We start from the raw sequence: 19,936 nt of genomic DNA on the forward strand, positions 1-19,936 counted from the left end.
GGGATGTCAGACTTATTTTCCAAGATAAGGCTGTAAGTGTAGCATTCCTGTGCTTGGATAGAGTATGTGCAAGAGAGTTCTCTTGGTTAGCAACTGTAGGGCAGCTACAGCCTCTCTGAAATAGAGTGGGTGCCCAGAGCTCTGCTGCCCTCCTCACAGACCCAGTAAACAAAATTCAGATATCAGATTGCACCCATTACCAAAGATCTGCTTTTCTGCCTTGACCATCTCCTTTTGCACCATTTATGATCAAGTACTAACTAGGGACAACTTCCCCCTATATTTCCTGCATATCCCCTGAGTGAGATGATCTCATCAGTAAATAGCTGGAAGAAATGTAGTAGCACCACACACAGGTATGCAGGATGCAATGGGGTCTAGAGGCAATGCTCTTTATCAAAAAGAAGTCAGAGTGGCTCCAAGAAGTCCTAGGCTGAGAAGCAAGTAATGCAGACTGATTCTGGACCAAACAGAGTCTCTTTTCCCAGTTTGAATTTGTTCTTGCAAATTAAAGGCAAGTGAGCAAAACAGGACTGGGGCAGTACCTCTTTGCACATATTGTGGGAGTGAAGTTCAAGGGAATCCATTAACATCTCAAGGATTTTTTGGTGTGGAATGAGGAACACCTTTAATGAGAGAGGGATGTCAAATGTATGCCTTTGGACTGCACGTCTGGCATTGGTGCCTTGCAAAAGAGCTCTTCCTCTGTGAGTCCTTTAAACACATTTCTGTGTAACTGCAAAAGCATTTAGGCACTTGGCCAGTGAACTTTGGGATAATCTGGTGGAGCAAATCACATCAGCTCTGCTGGCTTCATGGCATTTCATGCTGAGCATGCAGATGAAAATCCACAAAAACGCCTACAAGTGAGACTGAGGGGCAATTTCATGACATGAATCATCCTCAAAACTCCAACACTTAGCTGTGAAAAGTCCAAAGGTACTTATGTCTCTGCCAACCTGGGACAAAGATGTTCTATTACTTCATGTCCTAGAGCAGCTGCCAGTTTTGTGTGGCTCTTCAGAGCCAAGGGATAAACTCTGGAGCTCTTCTCTTGGAGACAAACTCCTCTTTCAGGCCACAACTTGGAGCTACAGACCTAAGCACTTCGAGCCCTCTTTACACTCAGGTTGCTGTGGCCACAACACACCCAAGGCAAGTCAGTGTCTGAAGCTGGAGAAGTGTTTCCTGGATTTCAGGATTTGGCACAAAGAAATACAGTTATCTATCCATGTATTTTTAACATACTTATGGTCAACAAGTGTATAACCAGATCTTCAAGAGGGGTTCAGAATTTACTGCAAACCCTGATTTTCCATGTCGCTGTTGCAGTCCCATTGAATCATAGCTCCCATGAGTGGGTGCTTGTAGGGTTGGTAGTACTTTGGTATTGCTAAATACCTGTTAAAGAGTGAAATTAAATATCCACACGAAGCCTTCTCAGGCTGGGATATAATGGCCTCTGCAGCCATCTGCTAGCCTCAGCCATCGGGTGAATATTTCTGATTGGAAAACTGGAAAAAAATCACATGCTCATCACTCTTTCTTCTTAGCTCCTGAAGTAATCACATTACCTACAAAACAGGAGACCTAACTGTCTGCTGGGAGCAGCACACCAGTGCCCAGGGCTGTGAGGTCCAGGCTCTCAGTGGATACAAAGTGTGTCTGCAGACCTTGTATGAGGGGAGGGCGAGCACAGGACCCACAAAATTAGGACATTGCAGTTTTGGGGACAGCACTTCCCCCCAGGATGGCTCTCTGATGGAGTCTCAGCCACTCATAGCCACCTCAGACTAATGCTCCTCCTGCTTTTGGGGATCCCTAACATCTCCCTTCTCTCCTTGTGTGGGTGCAGAGGCACTCAGAGCAGGCAGATTCAAAGTTGTTGGAGCAGGCACAAGAGAGGATAAACACAGGTGAGCAAAACAGGGACTGTAGTCACTACAGTCACTATCTTTATTCTAATGCAGGAAAGGCTGGCAGGCCAACAAGTCTGCCTTCATGTTTTACTAGTTTCACACTGGTTAAACTCCTCCACATGAAAGACCCAGGATTGTGGCTTTGTGCCCACCAGGCTGAGTTCCCCCAGGAAGGTGCAGGGACTGTGGTCTCCAGCAAGCCTTACTGTGATGCACTGTCTTGCTGCTGTGGGAGCTCTCTCTGTGGATCATCAGCCCTGGGAGGAGCAAAACCTGTGCAGAGAAGTTGGTAAAGACAAGCCCCTAGAGAGGGCACACCTTTAGAGCAAATTTTTACTGATGAAAGTGCATTTAGGATGATAGATGTCCATTTCTAGTTTAAACCTAGGCAGATTTGCCATATTGAGTATATCTGAGTTAAATTTATATCAGCTTGAATGAATACTTTAAAACTGAGATAATTTGTACCTAAAATGGAACAGATGTTTCAATGTGTTTGGGAATCCAACTGATGCAGGAGCCAGATTCCTCAGATTATCAACAAAAGCTGATATTTTCTCCACCAATGTGGGACTTTCAGACCCCTGCTCTCTTACTCAGGGCATGATGTGAATGAAACCAAGGTTGTGGGTTCAACCCTTGTTCAATCCCTGTACAGGCAACTCACTTAAAAGTTGGATTCAATCATCCTTGTGATGCATTCTGTGAAACCTGTGAAATCTGTGACCTTTCCTTGGGCACAATGCTCCCTTCTTTACTGGCTGTTAAAGGAACTTCAGGATGACTGGGAAACCAAATTAGACAGCATTCCACATGTAGTATGCTTTAACTTTTGGTAAGCCATGAAGTGGTCATGCAGTTGGACTAGGTGACCATTGTATATCCCTTTGTATGGAACTATTCTATTCTATTCTATTCTATTCTATTCTATTCTATTCTATTCTATTCTATTCTACTCCTATTCTATTCTATTCTATTCTATTCTATTCTATTCTATTCTATTCTATTCTATTCTATTCTATTCTACTCTATTCCCATGTAAAAACCCACTTGTTTTCTCTACGTCTTATTGTGAGCTGTTGGAGTAATTTAAACGCAGCTTTAAACCAGTATTGGAGAAAATTGGGAAGAAGGATCAGGCAAGAAAGATGAAAGAGGTTGGAAGAAAGCTGAAGAGTTCACAAGAAAAGTGAAATCTGTAGAGGTGAGGAAGTAAGTAAATCCATCATCAATCAATCGCTGTCTTTCTTATACAGTCTTGAGTGGTTTGTGGTGGTCTCTCTCTATGTGTTTTATTGGGTTAATCAAGGCAAGACCCAGAGCTGGAACACTGCCATAAAGCCCAGAGAACAATATAGTCCCTTTGACTTTGGTCCTGTGATTGTTAGGTTAACTGGCTACCTGAGTAGATTCACTAACACAGTTAAAGTCTGAACCTTTTATGTGTCTTTCACCTGAGTCACTAAATGCATTGTAAGAAAGCTCAGAACAGCTGGTTTGACACATGACACTGCACAGCCCAGGGACTCGATGACAGAGGTCAGACCTGCAGCCATCCTGACAATCCAGATTGCTTAGGATGCTTTTCTCCTGCCCCTTAATGCTTTTGGGCTTCATCTTGGCCACCAAATGCTTGACCTGAAACTGGAAAATCTTGTGGGAATGAGAACTGTCAGTGTGGAAATTCTGAACTTTCTATGGATTTAGTTGGCTGTTCCTGTGTTTTGAAATACTGTGAGCTTAATGGTTTTGCACTGTCTTGGAAAACCGGTAAAAAAGTCAGATCAAAACCTAGAATTCACCTCACTATCTCCTACATTAAAGCAGTATTTTAGGCTTCTAAAAGCATGTCATATTAATTTGTAGTGCACAGGAATCTGATCTTAACAGACATTCATGCTCAACATTGCCTTGCCTGACATTTGTTTACAATGTTTTATTTTTGAGTTTCTACATTTTCCCAGCAGCTGTGGCCTGACCTTAAGATTCACAGAAATTAGAAGCATAAATTTTATGATTTTTTGTGATTTACTCTGGAAAATGGGAGAGTGGCGGGGACTAAACTGAGTATTCAAAACCAATCCAGTGCTTAAATGCTATGTTGGAATTTAATGAAGATAATAAACCTTGGGAATATGCATGTTTCGCTGAGAGACAGTACAGAAAGTCCTATTTCAGATAATAAAAAAAATTATCTTGGATTCTTTGTTTTATGACAAGATTCCTAGCACTGTTTATTTGTACTGAATAGTCTTTTAATGCATGCATCCATGTGGTTTGAATATGACACTCCACGTGCTTATCTAGTTCATCATTCCTGTGCTATTCAAATGCTGCCTCACATGGCCTCTATTTCACATTGTGTCCATACTACCAAGCTGCAGTAGAAAGACAAGGCATACCAAAATGGAAAATAAAGCAAGGGTTGTAAATTGCCCACTTCTCCCTATTTCCCTGCCCCAGATAAAGTTTATCTGAAACCTCTTGTTAACACATCAAGCTATCCCATGAATAGCTTGAATAGGTTTGCCTTTTCAAAGGCTGATTAGTAGTAGTGAAGTGCAAGCCAATTTAAGATATTTTTGGATAGCTGGATATTAATTCTAGGATTTCAAATTGCAGAGAGTGCTTTCTGAAATATAAGATGAATAGGTTTGTCTTATCTCACTTGATAAAACCTACAAATTTGGGGGGCTTTTGTAAGTGTCAAAAAGGTCACAAGAAGGAAAAATTACTTTTATGATAATGAGGCACGGGAATGTCAGTGGGAGCTTCTAAATTGTTTTATTATATTATTATATTTCAACCCCTGAATTTAAACTGTACTGAAATGCATCTGAAATCAGAAACATGATTTTCACTGACATTTATGTTCCTGTTTGTAACTCTAATATGTTAATGAGGGAAAGTCTTGGTGGATCAGGCCAAAGGCTTTGCCTTCTGAGAGACAGAGCCCTGGCTACTGTGAAAAGAGGGAGAGACCACACCATGCCCCTGCCACTCTTCCTGTGTCTGCAGTGACAGTGGTTCAGTCTGCTGTTGGAAAGGTAGGTGGCTTCCTGTGGTTTGGAATATTATGCTCTACTTAAAGAGGGATTTGAGTTAGTATCCTGAGCTTGGTGCTCTGCATAGTGTAAGTACCTCTTTAATAGTTCTGTTAGTAAACCCATTGACACAAAGGCATTGTATGACAGAAATGGAGCCTGTGCTTAAAATTATGCACAGTTTTAAAGTTTAGGTCATATTGGTTTCCTTAACCATGTTCTAGGAGACAAGATCATTGTGATAATGAAATCTGTAAAATGTTTGCAGGTCATCTATCAAGCTTCATAAAATCCAGTTTCCTTTAGGAAAGAGGGCTGGGAAGAATTTTTTAGAGGCAAGCTAATCTTGGGCCAGCTTTGTGCAGAAACGAAAACTGTCAGTAGGACTTTGTGTGCAAAGTCGGTATTTTATTTCACCTGTAAAGCTCGTGAAACTGAAACAGGTATGAGAAAATAGTTATGCCAAAAAGGTAGAAATGTGTAATCAATGACATGGCTTAGTGGCTCTGCTGAGGAAGGTGAGGCTGTCAGCCAAAGCACAGAGAGCAGGGTAAGTCAGTGCATGGAGGCCGGAGACTCCCATGGCATCCAAGTTCCTGTGCCACACTGAGCTCTGGGAGTAAAGCCAGGAAGATTTTCTCAAAGGGAAAGGTCATGCAGGAGAGCACCCAGCTTCTGCTGCCTTGGAAAATCAACCCTAAGTGCAGAAAACTCTTATGGAAGAAGCAGAACTAAAAGACACTGTGGTGGTTAAACCCAGAGCCTTCACACCTTCCTCCTCACTGCCTTCCTCCAGCAGCAACCAAAGCAAAGCATGGGCAGCCATTTCCAGTGAGGAACTTAAAGAAAGCTGGATCACTACAGGCTGCTTGCTAAATAAGTCACTGCTGAAAAATGTTGCTTATCCGTTCTACTAGATGTTTTGTGAGGCATATGCATAAATAAAATCTCTGTTTTTCAAGAGCAAAGGCCTAAATTGCCCCCAGTTGCTGTATCACAACAGGTTTTTTCTGCTGTGCAACCTCTCAAGGACCACCAGCAGCCCTTAGGTACTGGAAAAACAGGTTCACTTATCCCACCCAACTGGGTAATTTCTCTTCTGCATACTTTGTAGAGGAGAAATATGTGATAAGCTGAACTAATTCACACAGAACTTCTTCATGAATTAGGGCTTCTGGCTTCTGCAGTCATTCCTCTGCAAATGCCTCAAAGGATTATCCTGGATTCAATATTCTGAACAAATAAACACCCACAAACAGGAATACATATTTCAGGTTTTAATTAAAAGGGCTTTTTTTGGATGGCAGTATGTGTTTTATTATAGTAAGCATATTCTCCCTTGAAAGCTTTTTAAAATTTTTCCTTTTTCTCTTTTTATTTTTCTTTTCTGCCACTCTGCATATTCTGTCTTGATGGGAGAATTTGAGTGTCTGCATAACAAAGGATGAGAGGAACAGTGACTGTGGTACCCAGTTGCAAAGCGAATTGTCATCTCACACATCTGTTCAAAACAACTTTTCTTAGGGTACCTGAAAAGAGGTACACACTATTACCATGTCTGTCAATAGCAAGGCTGTGATGAATTCTTCTTTTTTAACTCCAGCTGGTAATTAAGTATTTCACAGCTGGTGGCTCAATCTTTCCCCTGCCCCTTGCCCACTAGGGAGGAGAATTGGAGAAAAAAAGGTTAAACCTCATGAGTTAAGAGCAGTTTAAGAATTGAAATAAACAAAAAAAGGAATAATTCTAATTATAATAATGATTATAACAATAATATCAATAACTGTGATGAAAAGGGAAGAGGCAGAGAGGGAGAGGAATGAAAACCAAGAGAAACAAGTGATGCACAACACAATTGCTCGCCTCCCACTGACTCATGGCCAGACTTTTCCTGAGCAGTGATCAGTGGTTCCCAGCCAGCTCTTCCCAGTTTATAATCTGGGCATGATGCTCTAGAATAGAAAATATGTTCTATATATAGTGTAGAATATTCCTTTGGCCAGTTCCTTTCAACTGTCCTGGCCATGCTCCCTCGCACATTGTTGGGTGCCTGCTCACTGGGAATGGAAAACTGGGCATAGGAAATGGAAAAGTCTTTGATTTAGGGTAAGCACTACTTAGCTGCAACTGAACATCAGTGTGTTATCAGCATTGTTCTCATACTAAATCCAAAACACAGCACTGTACCAGCTACTCAGAAGAAAATGGACTCTCTACCAGCTGAAGCAGGACAATTCTACTGATAGATTTTCTGCTGAGCACTTTTCTTGGGCAGGATAGTCTACAAATCACATTAACTAAGAGAATTCTACCATTTCTAGATCCTTATATATCTATCACTTCTTGCCCAGTAATCACCTCTAAGAAATCTCACTTGTGACTGTTTTTTCCAGATAACAATGGACAGTAATTGAGGACCACTGAAAACAGATTTAAGAATATATTGAAAACCTTGCATTTAAAAGGAAAGCCCATATGATCCATAGCATTTCTTTCAAGTTCATGGAGATGAAAATTTGAATAGCAAATCAAACAAAAAAAAAATCATTAAAATGCAGCCCCACTGTTGAGAAGGTTAAGGGAGGAAGGATTGCTAGGAAAACCAGATGGGAATTGCATCTCACTGCCCTCCTTCTCGAGTGGCCAGAGCACAGATGATGGAGTTAATGCTTTGGAATCACTATCTTCCCTCAAACCCTTCCCGCTGCTCTATCATAAACTGGAGGAGGCATGAGTGATTTCAGTGGTCCACCACAAGGCTCCTTAAAAAACCACATGGGAGTGCTCAGCCTGTCTATTAGACAGTGATGCAAATAGCACAGACAGTGGGCAACAGTTTTTATGTACTCTGATACAGCCTCAGGGCAAAAAAGGATTAAGTCCTAATAATGTTACTCCAGGGAGTCAGCCTAAAGGGTTAACCATGAGAAACAGAATTGTGGTGTACCAGAAGAAAAGAAAAAGAACTTAGATTTGCTGCACCACATCCTTCTGGATCATCAGTGGCATTGGGTATCTTGCAACCAATAGTCTGCTGCTGGGAGAGAAGAACCTTGGCAGCCATAGAATTAAAGTACATATTTATATTTATAGCCTTCATCTGCAGAGATCAGGGTGCAACCAGAGGTGTAAGATTAGCTGAGGCTTCTCCTGACTCCCCCATCTCCCAGCAATACAGTAGTTCCACTCCTTTTGATGGGCACACACAGGGCAGGACTTGACCTAGTCAGACTGGCTCTCTGCTGGCAGCTTGCATGATCTCCAAAGCAATACAGCTGCACATTTGCTCTGTTTGCCAGTTATTAATTTTGAGCAGCCATTTCAGTTTCATATTATGGGGCAGAGCCAGAGAGAAAGATGTCTCCTGTTAAGCAAAGTCAGAGATTTTTAACGCCAGTCACAATTCGTTTACTTTGTCCTGCACAAAACTGTGGGGCAGAGTGTAAGTCCACTTTTTGTGTGTCACATCTCCTTTATCTGCTTTGGAAAAGGACCAACTCCCTCCCACACTCTTCTTTTTCCAGGTTAAGCATCCCTCACTTTTGCCAGCCCCCCAGATGACATTCACTGGATCTTCTGTGAAAGCCTTTGCCAGAGTTACATTCTGTGGGTGCTTGGAGCCGTGCTGGGACAGTGCTGGTGTGTGACAGCAGCACGTGTGTCCCCCAAGCCCAGCTCTGTCCCAGTGTCCTCACAGGCACACACCTCATCACCAGCACCCACTCTGAAGGCTCCTGCCATCCCCTTTGATGGCACAACGTGCCCTTTGAAATCAAGATCAGCTGAACCTGGGCTTTAGTGGGAAGTGGTTGGCCACCTGGCTCTTTCTGGTAATAGCCAGCAAAGCCAGAAGCCAGGAAAATGAAAAACCTGTTGGGTTTAAGCCTGCAATAAAAATCTGGTCTAGGCAAAGTCAGTCATTAGCCAAGCCCTGCCATCTCATGGCAGCTTTGCAGTGACTTGTTTGCATCCTTCCCTAGCTCTGATCATTTGTTACACACTCTTGGATGGTCTGTCTGTGTTACTTTATATCTTCCTTATCTTTGCTTGGACCTTGTTTTGTTAACCACCCAGTCCTCCTTTTCAAAATCTAAAGTACTTCTGCCCACTTCCCTCCTAAGCTGTAAGTCCAATTAATCACTGTCCAGAGTTTATACCTCAGAAACCTAAATTCTTTCAGGTATTGCAATGGCCATTTTCTGAATCTCACCATAAAGAATTTGATCTCACACAATGCAAGTACAGGAAAAAAAAATGCCAAGCAACAAATGAATACCAAGGGAATCTAATATTTCACTAATAAGAGTGCTGAGCAGCTTCCAATTTACTTCTACCTCCTGGCAGGAAAAGGTCAAAACAAGGACGTTTTTCATTCATGTACCTCACTTGAATGTTGAGTACCCTCAAGCTCACAGTATTTCTCAGTTATTCTCAGATTTTTCTGCTTCTCTAATGTATGTTAATTTTTCTTTTAAAAATTTATTTACTTCATAGCAGTAAAGTAAGGAAATAAGGAATAAGGAAGGAGGACATCACATGAAGTTTGAGACGTTTCTTTGCTTACAGCCCAGGTATAAAGTTCATTAGTTTGGCCATGTTGGCTCAAACAAAAAGTCCACTTAATCAGTGTGTAACCCTGCCTCCAACCATAAAACTTCCAGCCAATAAAAAGTGCTGAGAGACAATGCAGAAGAAGAGGCCCATGCAGCATGCACAGTTGGTCTTCTGCCTATTTGTAGTTTAGAAAACTTCAAGAAAAATATTGAAGAATTCTTTTTACTATTGTGAACAATAGTTCTGGATGGATTATTTTTTCACACATATGGAGAAATAATGTTTGACACCCAGCATTTAATGATTTAACTGACCAATACTTTTCACATTGGAAGTATCTTGTGATAGTGAGTTCCAGGGCTGAAATACACATTGTGTGAAAAAGCATATCCTTCTTCCTCACCTAACTGCTGTATCTGGTAATTTCACTTGGATTCTCTTAGTTTGTATCTTTTAGGATGTGACTAAGCTCACTGTTCTTCTATCCCAAACACTTCACCAAAGCTCTTTGAGACTGAAAAGCGCAGTGTCTCATTTGTGTCTAACCCCATGCTCCTTAACTCTTTCTAAATGACATGGTTTTCCTTAGGACCCTTTTTACAAGACACTGTACCCATGCCCTTTCCAGCTGATATTAGTCAGCTTTATCCTAATCCAGCTAGGAGCTCGGTACAGTCTAGCAGGGTGATCCCTTCCTGCATCCCAGGGGAGTGTTTCTTTAATCCTGGGATGTCACTGCCTCCATCCCTGGCCTCTCATCCTCTCAGCCAGCACACTCAAAACACTTGGCTGCCTGATGATGATACTGCAAGTAACATTTCAGCAGTCATACTGTGTCATACAAAGGTACTTTCCTATTTCTAACAGTTTTCTTCATTCACTAGTTTATCTGTTCTGAGCTATTTCTCATTCATTTGGATGTATGTATATTTTAAGTATTCAACCATGTAGTTTAAACATCCTCCAGAGCACCACTGAAGCCCTTACCCTGATCTTTATAGAAAGGAAGCTTATGTTAATATTTGTCTCCTTTCAAAACAAAATGTGGTAGGCTCTTGGCTTTTGCCTTTCTACAAGAATATTGAATGTTAAATGTTATAACCAGTGTAACAGAGCATCTTGCTCATGGTTGCATCTTGAACTACCCAGGCTCAGCACTGAAGCACAATTTGCCTTTTATTCTCTCATTAAATATCCAACAAAGTGCTTAAAGGAACCATCATCTCTGGTATGTAAAATGTACTCCCAGCACTGTGCTCAATTATGCATGATTTATTCAGTCTTAATGGGACTAGCTGAAATCTTCCATTACTATTCTGCTTCCTGCTTGCACAGCCCCTGTGACTTTCTTTAGAGGTGGATGTCACCATCCTGGTCATGGGGCTGTTTATTATATCTGAATCCTCTTCTCTTTCCACTTGGGCAAGGAATATCAGGCCATCTAGTTTCTGTGATATTTAATGAAACAGTTAAGCTTTCTGAGCCAATGCAGTATTTCTGTCTGCATTTGCAGTGTGTGTTCTTTCCTCTATATTGTACCATAATAAAGGACCATTAAACTGCACAATTTTTCTTAACTGCTGTCAACACACAACACACTGCAGGTCAGCAAAGGTGAGTTACTGCCTGCAGCAGCAAACCCTGCAGTTGTTGAATTGAGCACAGAGAATCGTGCTGCCCAGCTCTTGGCCTCATCTCTTACCCACATCTCACCTGGGGATCACCAGCTCTTTTCCCATCCATTCCCACCAGCTGGGGGTGCCCGGAGTGGACGCTGAAGCCTCCAGAGTGTGTGCAGCATGATTGCTGTTGCAGCATCCTTTGGGAATACTGCTGGATTGCACAGCAGATAGAGGGCTGGGGCGTGGAGGGTGGAATTTGGATCCTCTTTTGAAGGACAGGCTGATTTCCCCTGTAGAATGCTGCTGTTCAGGCTGGTGAAGGCAGAGCACAGGGGTGGCTTGGAGTGGCTTTGGGAGCGTGAAGGTTAAATGTCTGCAGTGTTGTGTGCACAGCACAGAAGGCAGCAGCAGTCATTATGAATGGGAGCCTGAGCCTGGCTGCTGGCTTCCCCAGAGCAAGTCACATCCCTGCCTCACCTACAGCAGCTGCTGCTTTTTGGCAAAGGTACAAATAGTAAACACAATCCCAGAGAGGTGTTAAAAGCAAAGAATCGATGGCTATTGCTGCTTCAGCTTGGGGAAAGGAGTAAACAGACTGTAGTGTCAGATTTCTGCAACTGCTCTTTCTCCCTGGGGAATGAACCTATCTGCTCCTTGCCAGCCGAGCAGAGGTCAAGGCCATGCCAGAGGGTGTAGCTACTACCATCAGCACACTCCAAGAACCTGGTGTTTTGGTGGCATCTGTCTAAATAAGTGGTTGCAATAAAAGCAGCTAACCACTATTACAGCTGATGCAGATCCTCAAGTGTTTTGGTTTCTTAACAGGAAAACAACACAATTCAAACCTCCAGACAAATTATCAGTTAGGCTGAAAGGGCCAGTCTGTCATTGGAAAACTGCATGGTATTGGAGTTGCTGCAGTGCCACACATTTCAGCTGCAGCATGAGCTGTCCTCCAGTGCCCAGAGGACTGCTTTGTTCCTGGAGGGTGGTTTATGCCCAGCAGAAAGTGGATTTGGATTCCTTCATTCTTTATTTTAATTCTAATGTGACAGGAAATATCCCTTTTGCCAGTTTTTGATGTGTAACTCTTTTTGCAGCCGAGCTTGTGTGCTGGCTGGCAGGCCATGCTGTGGAGATGATCTGCAGGGGCTGGGAATGCACACCTCAGAACGGCTCCATTGCCTTTTGCTTACTTGCTGCTTTGCTTTTCACATCCTCAAGTGGGCCACTTGACTATGCCCAACAGGGTTAGGCCATTATGAAGTGTGGTCTTGAGTCTTTGTAAAAAAATTATCACTCTTCTGGGTCACTCCCATGGTGGGAGTGAAGCTTTTTTAATTTTTCTTCAAAAATATAAAAATCTGGGCCAAGTCCACAAAAAAAAAAAAAAAATTAATTCAAATCTATGGTACTAAGAAATCTAGAATTTGCTCAAATCTGCTCTGTTGACTCTAAACTCAGGGGTTTTTTTCCCCATTTCAGCTTTTAGTTTCCTCCTGGAGAACCTTTTTTTTGCAACCTTTACCAGTGAAACACACTTGGACATACAGGAGTTTGGTTTTAGAATGTGTCTTTTAGGCTGCCTGGTGCAAGTGTTCTGGGTAAGCTCCTATCTGTCATTTTGCAGAAATAACAGCACAGATGAGTGATTTATAATGGCCAAGGGCCTGAAGACACAGCTCAGCCATGTACACTTGCTGCTCTTGTGCCAGTCACCTGCTAACCCACAGCCTCTCCATGCAGCAACCTCTTGCTAATGCATCTTGCTTGTCATCAAAAGGAGAGGGTAGAGCAGGTTTTTGGCTGGGTTTGTTTGTGTATGGGTTCTTGTTCATTTGTTTTCTGATAATCAGGAACAGTACAAAAATGTGTCTTTTTTTTTTTTTTCTCTTGCTATCAAGGTGATTACACAGCCAGCTCTTCATGTCTGAATTTGCTTTGGGAGCTAGCAGCACCAGCATTTAGATCACCTGTGGTGTGGTGTGACGTGATATGAAGGAGTCAAAAATCAGTCCCTCTCTCTTCATTTGTACCTCAGCAATCTCATTTATGTGCAGCAGAGAGCTGGAATAGCAAGCATAGTTCAGTGTGGCAGGTTGATTTATAAGGTGGCATAAACACACAGTGCCCCTCTGAGGCTGAAGATTGCTTTGGTTTGCTGCCCCACTTCCATTAGTGTTGTGTCACTCGAGAGTTATTTAGTCAGAACTTGCTTTCATACCCAGATGTGCAGTCAGAGCTCACCTCCCCAGTGCAGTGCCACCTGTCACTGCCTCAGGCTCCCACTGGGCAGGGATGAAGGGATGGTGACCCCAGGTGATGCTGATTGCTGCACATGCTGCCTGCAGAGCGTGGGTCCTCACAAACCTAAACCCCTGAAAATCAACTTATTCTTTCAGATGGCCTCGCCTGAATCCATGGACTACCTAGACTTATAGCAAGGAGAGTCATCCTTCCAAAGAAACATTTTTATTTTTCCTTGTATTTCAGTGTCCTGGTTGGTCCTGAGTGAAATTTTCCCTGGTGGGATCAGAGGACGGGCCATGGCTTTGACATCCAGCATGAACTGGGGTATAAACCTGCTCATCTCCTTGACGTTTTTGACTGTAACTGGTAAGATTTCTCTGTGTCCTTTCCAGTTGATATTCTCCTAGTGGGCAAAATAAATCTCTCTTATACAAAAGCATTGCCAAAATTGCAGCTGTGAAAGCCCAGGAGACAAGGTCTCTCTTTAGGTGTTGGTGTAACTTCAGCATTCCCACCACATCTTTGTTTGTGCCAGTAACTTCAGCCCCACACTGCTGCTGTCAGACCTTGCACATCCACTCCACGGGCTGGGAAACTCAGGTCTTAAAAACACCATTGCCTTGGTAGGCTGAAAATACATAATGTTTAGGATTAAGTCTTGCATCTTCTGAAATCAATGCAAGTTCTGTTCTAGATCAGACTAAGCTTTTCTGATCAGACATTTTTAAACACAATCCTTACTTAATTCCTTTTCACAGGAATGTTTCAGCTTTCAGAAAATTGTCTTTAAAAAAAATGTCTTTGTGAGGTTAAAATTTGAATTTGAATGTAAAAATGTGGAAGACTACCATGTATGACTTCTAATTTGATAATAATCAAATGGGAAGGTTAAATGCTGAAATTTATTGATTAGCAAATTTATTTTTCTAATTTTATATTATATGAGGCTTTGCAAATTTTAGTTTTCAGTCTTGTTGTGACAAAAATGCATGCTGAAAATCAAAATATATAAGAGAGTAGAAATTCCAGGTTTCCCTTAAGTCTACATTGCTCTCCACCAGAGGCAATCAACTCACAAGAAATCAAGGTAGTTTTCACCCTGTTAGATGTTTTTAGGGACAGATTTGAAAATGAGTGTGATCTGTTACTATACTGAGTTTCACGTTTGGATTTTCTTTCCAAAAAAAAAAAAAAAGAAAGCAAGAGAGAGAGAAAGAAAAAACCCACATCCTCCATCCTGAGTACTATCTTGATTAAAACTAGTAAAACTAGGAAAAATGTGACAGGTAAAGTTCACTGCATTCACACTCTCACTTTAATTGGATCAAGGGTCTTCTTCAAAAGGAAACCATCCAGTTACTCCCACTCACTGCCCATCAGTTTGCATCACAGAACTGCAATCCTGAACTGCACAAGCCTTTGGACAAAACCAAACAAGAAAATGCATATTGTAGGCAGTCCAGCTGCCAGCACTTGCTCAGTCCTTGGACCAGACCTGATTTAATTTTAAGGAAATGTCTCCAAAACCACCTGGTAGACCTCAGGTGCTCAGTGTCAGCTGTTTCACCTGGATGTTCCCTCTTGTCATGCAGCATTACTTGTTAATGTACATCTCTCTGTTATCCTGGTCTCAGTTTCACAGACTGTAAAGCCCCAGTAACTCCCTTGGCTTAACTGGGTCTAATCCGGATTTATGAAACTGTAAGTACAGGAAAACATGCATTCCTCGTCTATGGCAGAAAGGCAGGATTGGGAATTCTATTGTCAGATGAACACACATGGAGGTCACAGTGGCCAGCAGCATCCGCACATGGCTGCTGATGCAGAGGTACCAGCTGGATCAGAAGCTTCAGCTGCAATTTTCAGCTCATGACACAACTGACAGATGTCTCAATGCCCAGGTTTATCTGGCAAATGTCTCAGCTGCCCAGGGGGGCTGCAGCACACTGTTGGGTTTGTACACACTTTACTTTCCAGGGGCTGCAGAGTGCATCCCTAGGCCCGAGGATCTACCTGGCCCTGGACTGTAGGCTCAGAAAACCACCAGTTCTTGGATGGCCCCACCAAGAGTTCACTCTTGGATCACTTTCTGGCACAGCACCCGTGACTCTCAGTGGAAATGCTGGGCACTGGCAGGTGGGGAGGATTAGCTGGAGACAACTGTAATAGTGTGAAAAATGCTTGGAATTACTCCAAGAAAGAATGTGCACCAAAACCAGACCCAGGCAAAAATCCAAGGCACTCATGATCCTCACTGCCTTCCCACAAACCAGCAACAATGGCTACTCACTGTTTTCATCCAGATTGCAAATAAAATAAACCTATAGGTTCATGCTAAGTCGACCAATATGAACACGTTAATTTTCTTTCATAAGGAGTATTAGAAAAAGCAAAGCCACTCTTCTTTCTCAATATATCTGAGCTGAGAATAGCAGCCTGGCTTCTTTCTAACTTCTCCTGTGTATTAGGGCCTGTATCCTATAAAACACAGCAACAGGAAGAAAAATTGCAGTATTTGAAAATTAAAAAATATATGTTTTCTTCCTTTGTAGAGCTCATTGGCTTGTCCTGGGTGTGCTTCATTTACACAATAATGAGTCTAGCATCACTGGCTTTTGTTATCATGTTTATACCAGAGACAAAAGGATGCTCTTTGGAGCAAATATCCATGGAACTAGCTAAACAGTAAGTACCAAGCATGTGACTGCATCCCCCAAGTATCAGAGGGACAAAGCCTTTCAGCGCCACATATTGAAAAAAAAATTAAACTATTGAAAGAAAGGAAACTATTGGGGAAAAAATTGAAACTAAAGTAAAATTCTGATTCTCTCAAGGCTTGAGCTCGCACATGTTGATCTCAGCTGCCAATCAAACATTTTGTTGGTGCTGAAGGACTGGCCCTAAAGGCAAGGTGGGTTTTGGGCACCCCTTTGAGGACCTGCAGCCAAGCCTGGCTCGTCAGCACTTTTGCTGTCTGGCATTCCTGGATGGGAGGGTGACTCTGATCTTGCATTTTGGACTGTGTGTTTTGGGTTGTATAAAATGTTTGCAGAAAATGGGAGGGAGAGGTCCTGTATTTCAGATTGGCTTGTTCTGATGTCGCTTCAAGGCTCCACGTGGATTTTGATAGCTGTTGTAGATGAGCTTTTCTTGTGTCTTTACTAAATGCTGTAGACAGGTGAGGGTCAGTCTCTTCTCCCAAGCAACAAGTGACAGAACAAGAAGAAACACTTTCAAATTGCATCAGGGGAGGCTTAAATTGGATGTTAGGAAAAAACTCTTTACTGAAAGGGTGGGTAAGGTGTTGGAAGAGGCTTCCCTGGGAAGTGGTGGAATCACCACCCCTGGAGATGTTCAAAACTTATCTAGACTGGTATCTGGGGACATGGTGCCATGGTGAAGATAGCAGTGTTCAGTTAACAGCTGGACTTGACGATTTCAGAGGCCTTTTTTTGACCTAAACTAACCTACGAGTCTAGATACTTAATTATATGTTAACAACTTAGTATCATCCTGTATTTGTACTTTTTAGCTTACGGGAGGATATTTGCAACTCAGCCAGGCATGAAGGAGCTTGTTTATAGACTAATTAGCTTACGGACCGACCACTGTGCTGCCGCTGGCGCTCGGGCTGTCCCTTCCCCTCCCCTTCGGGAAAGGCACCCATCCCTGCCGGAGCGGGAGCGGGAGCGGGAGCGGGCGCTGCGGGGAGAGCGTGCGGCGGGGCCGCCCCCGCGCGGGCAGCCGGGGCAGCGCCGCAGCATCCCGGGGCATCCATCCCGGGCATCCATCCTGGCATATCCATCCCAGGGCATCCATCCCAGGCCATCCATCCCAGGCCATCCATCCCAGGGCATCCCGGGGCATCCATCCCGGGCATCCATCCTGGCATATCCATCCCAGGGCATCCATCTCAGGCCATCCATCCCAGGGCATCCCGGGGCAGCCATCCCGGGGCATCCATCCCAGGATATCCATCCCAGGGTATCCATCTCAGGCCATCCATCCCAGGGCATCCCGGGGCAGCCATCCCGGGGCATCCATCCCAGGATATCCATCCCAGGGTATCCATCCCGGGCATCCATCCCGGAGCATCCATCCCGGGGTATCCATCCCGGGGTATCCATCCCGGGGTATCCCAGGCATCCATCCCAGGGTATCCATCCCGGGGTTTCCATCCCAGAGCATCCATCCTGGAGCATCCCGGGGCATCCATCCCAGGGTATCCATCCCAGGCATCCATCCCGGGGCACCCCGGGCACTGGGGTGGCTCTCCGGGGTGCGCTCTGCCATCAGCTGCCCGCAGTGTCCAACGCATGCGGGGTTTTGTCCTTCTGCAGGAAATACGTGAGGACGCCCTTGTGCGGGGTGAGCCAGCGCAGAGAGAAACTGGTGCCTGTGGAACTTGCCAAGAGAGAGAAAGAGCAGCTCTACTAGACATGGGGCAAGCAAAGCAGCTTTCACCAAAAGACTGATTAAATAAAAGGAAAATGCTCTGTGATGCTCACACTCTTATGGGACATGTGGTATTGTTATTATACATAAGATATTCTCTCTTTTATTTCTTGGTAGAACTTCTTTCAGTGGCAGTTTACAGCCAACATTAAAGGTTGTTATAGTTTACAAGTAACTGGAAATCTGGACTCTGTTTCAAACCAGGACCCCTTGGATCCCCTGAGATTATGTCTTGCATACAGGAGGTGAATGGAAATTGGAATATTGCACACAATTCTCCTATTCACATTCAATGACACTTCAGTCTGGAAGAAGTGCAAAGAAGAATCAGAGTGCCAGGGAGAAGAAGGAGTCTCAACAGGAGGAGTCTACCAAAGACAGGTCTGTTTAGGCTAGCGAAAATGGATCTGAAAAGAGTGAACAATTCTCTGTCGGTAAGTCAGGGAAAACAAAGCGATGGAAAAAATACTATGTCCAAAAAATGGACAACTATGGAACGCAAAGAGTGACATTAGTGCAGAACTACTGGTATAAACTTCTTATAAATTAATTTAGGATTCAGCTTAACAAGATTTGAAAAATGATCTTGTTCAACTGAACTTATTTGCAATGCAGAGTACAGTCACCTTGCAAGAGGAATTTTGCATACATTTTCTCAGTAGGGCCAGGATTCAGTGACCTAGGAAATAGTCCTCAGCAAACATTGTCAGATTGTTTAATGTGGGACATTAAATGCATCACTCTGTACAACTATCTGAAAAGACATTGTAGCCAGGTGGGGGTAGGCCTGTTCTCCCAGGCAGTCAGTGACAGGTTGAGAGGAAATGGCCTCAAGTTGCACCAGGGAAGGCTCAGACTGGCTATCTGGAAGAATTTTTTCACTGAAAGGGCAGTTAAGCATTGGAATGGGCTGCCCAGGGAAGTGGTGGAGTCATCATCTCTGGAAGTGTTCAAGAAATGACTGGATGTGGCACTTAGTGCTGTGGTTTAGTCAAAGACTGAACTTGATGATATTGGAGCTCATTTCTACCCTTGTTGATTCTATGATTTGCATAATAAATTAATCTAAACTGACAATAACCTTACAGAAAAGGAGAGAGGATTTCTATGGTCTCATTTCCAGGAAAGTTGGAAACTGAAGGTACCAGAGTTGATGTCAAAATAATTGTATTTCTTAACACAGGTCACACTTTGGCTTTTGGACTCAGAAAGTGAGAATTGTATGGTACATGGCAGCTCACAGGGAGTTCAGGAAGGAACCATAATCACTGCAGATCATAAATTACGTCCAATTCTTGGTTACTGCTTAGCAAGTGTATCCTGAAATACTCAACAAGTCTCTACAAAGGGTTGTCCAGATGGCTCCCATAAAAGAACATTGGTATTTTTTATTTAGTGGGTTAATAGATGTTGTTAGAGTGATCAGTAGATAAATATATATTAGCAGATAAATAAATGATTCTTTGCTTAAAGAAAAAAAAAACCCAAAACATGCTTTAAAAGCATGTTGGCTGTCTCTGTGGCCACTAAGTGGCATTTCTTCCAGCACTTCATTGAGGCAGCTGGAAGACTGACAGAGTCAGCTGGAGTGCAGATACTAGTTTGAACTAAGCACATGATCCCACTTTATATGCTGTCTCATAACATTAAAACCACCTGACTGTGTTCTGCACTGAGGGAAAAGTGACTTACTAACACAAATAAAGTTTTACTTCTGAGCAAAGCAGATCAGTTCTGATCAGATTCTCACATGGTCACACTTCTAGATACTGACATCACAAATTTATATGCACAAGTCTAGTCAAGACAGTGAGCTCATGTTCAAAACCTGAAAAAAACTATTGAAGCCAAGGCCATTATTTGCCTGAAGTCACTGAAAATCTAGCTACCTCAGGATGAGAGCCTTAACTTTATAGCACTGATGTCTATGAAAATCTCTTTACCTGCTTCATGTTTATGCTGGGGATGGTTATCAGTATCATGCATTCAGCTTCAGAATGAGAAATATTAAGGTGACTGGGTAGTCTTCCAGATATGCTGCCAACATAATACTTATCCTAACAACTACCTGGGATTAAATCCAGTAATATTT

General features: G+C 43.0%; 1 protein-coding gene across 1 annotated transcript in view; it reads left to right on the forward strand.

Moving 5' to 3' along the window:
• SLC2A12 (solute carrier family 2 member 12) overlaps nucleotides 1-18,667 on the forward strand; it is a 31,130-nt gene extending 12,463 nt beyond the window's left edge. Inside the window, exons 3-5 of the mRNA XM_058802373.1 lie at nucleotides 13,633-13,755; nucleotides 15,942-16,074; nucleotides 17,730-18,667. Of these exons, the coding sequence (XP_058658356.1) occupies nucleotides 13,633-13,755; nucleotides 15,942-16,074; nucleotides 17,730-17,826 (353 nt within the window). The 3' untranslated portion in view covers nucleotides 17,827-18,667. The remainder of the gene's footprint in view (nucleotides 1-13,632; nucleotides 13,756-15,941; nucleotides 16,075-17,729) is intronic.
• Nucleotides 18,668-19,936: the final 1,269 nt, after the last annotated feature.

Source organism: Ammospiza caudacuta, chromosome 3 (assembly GCF_027887145.1).
Source record: "Ammospiza caudacuta isolate bAmmCau1 chromosome 3, bAmmCau1.pri, whole genome shotgun sequence".
NCBI lineage: Eukaryota > Metazoa > Chordata > Aves > Passeriformes > Passerellidae > Ammospiza > Ammospiza caudacuta.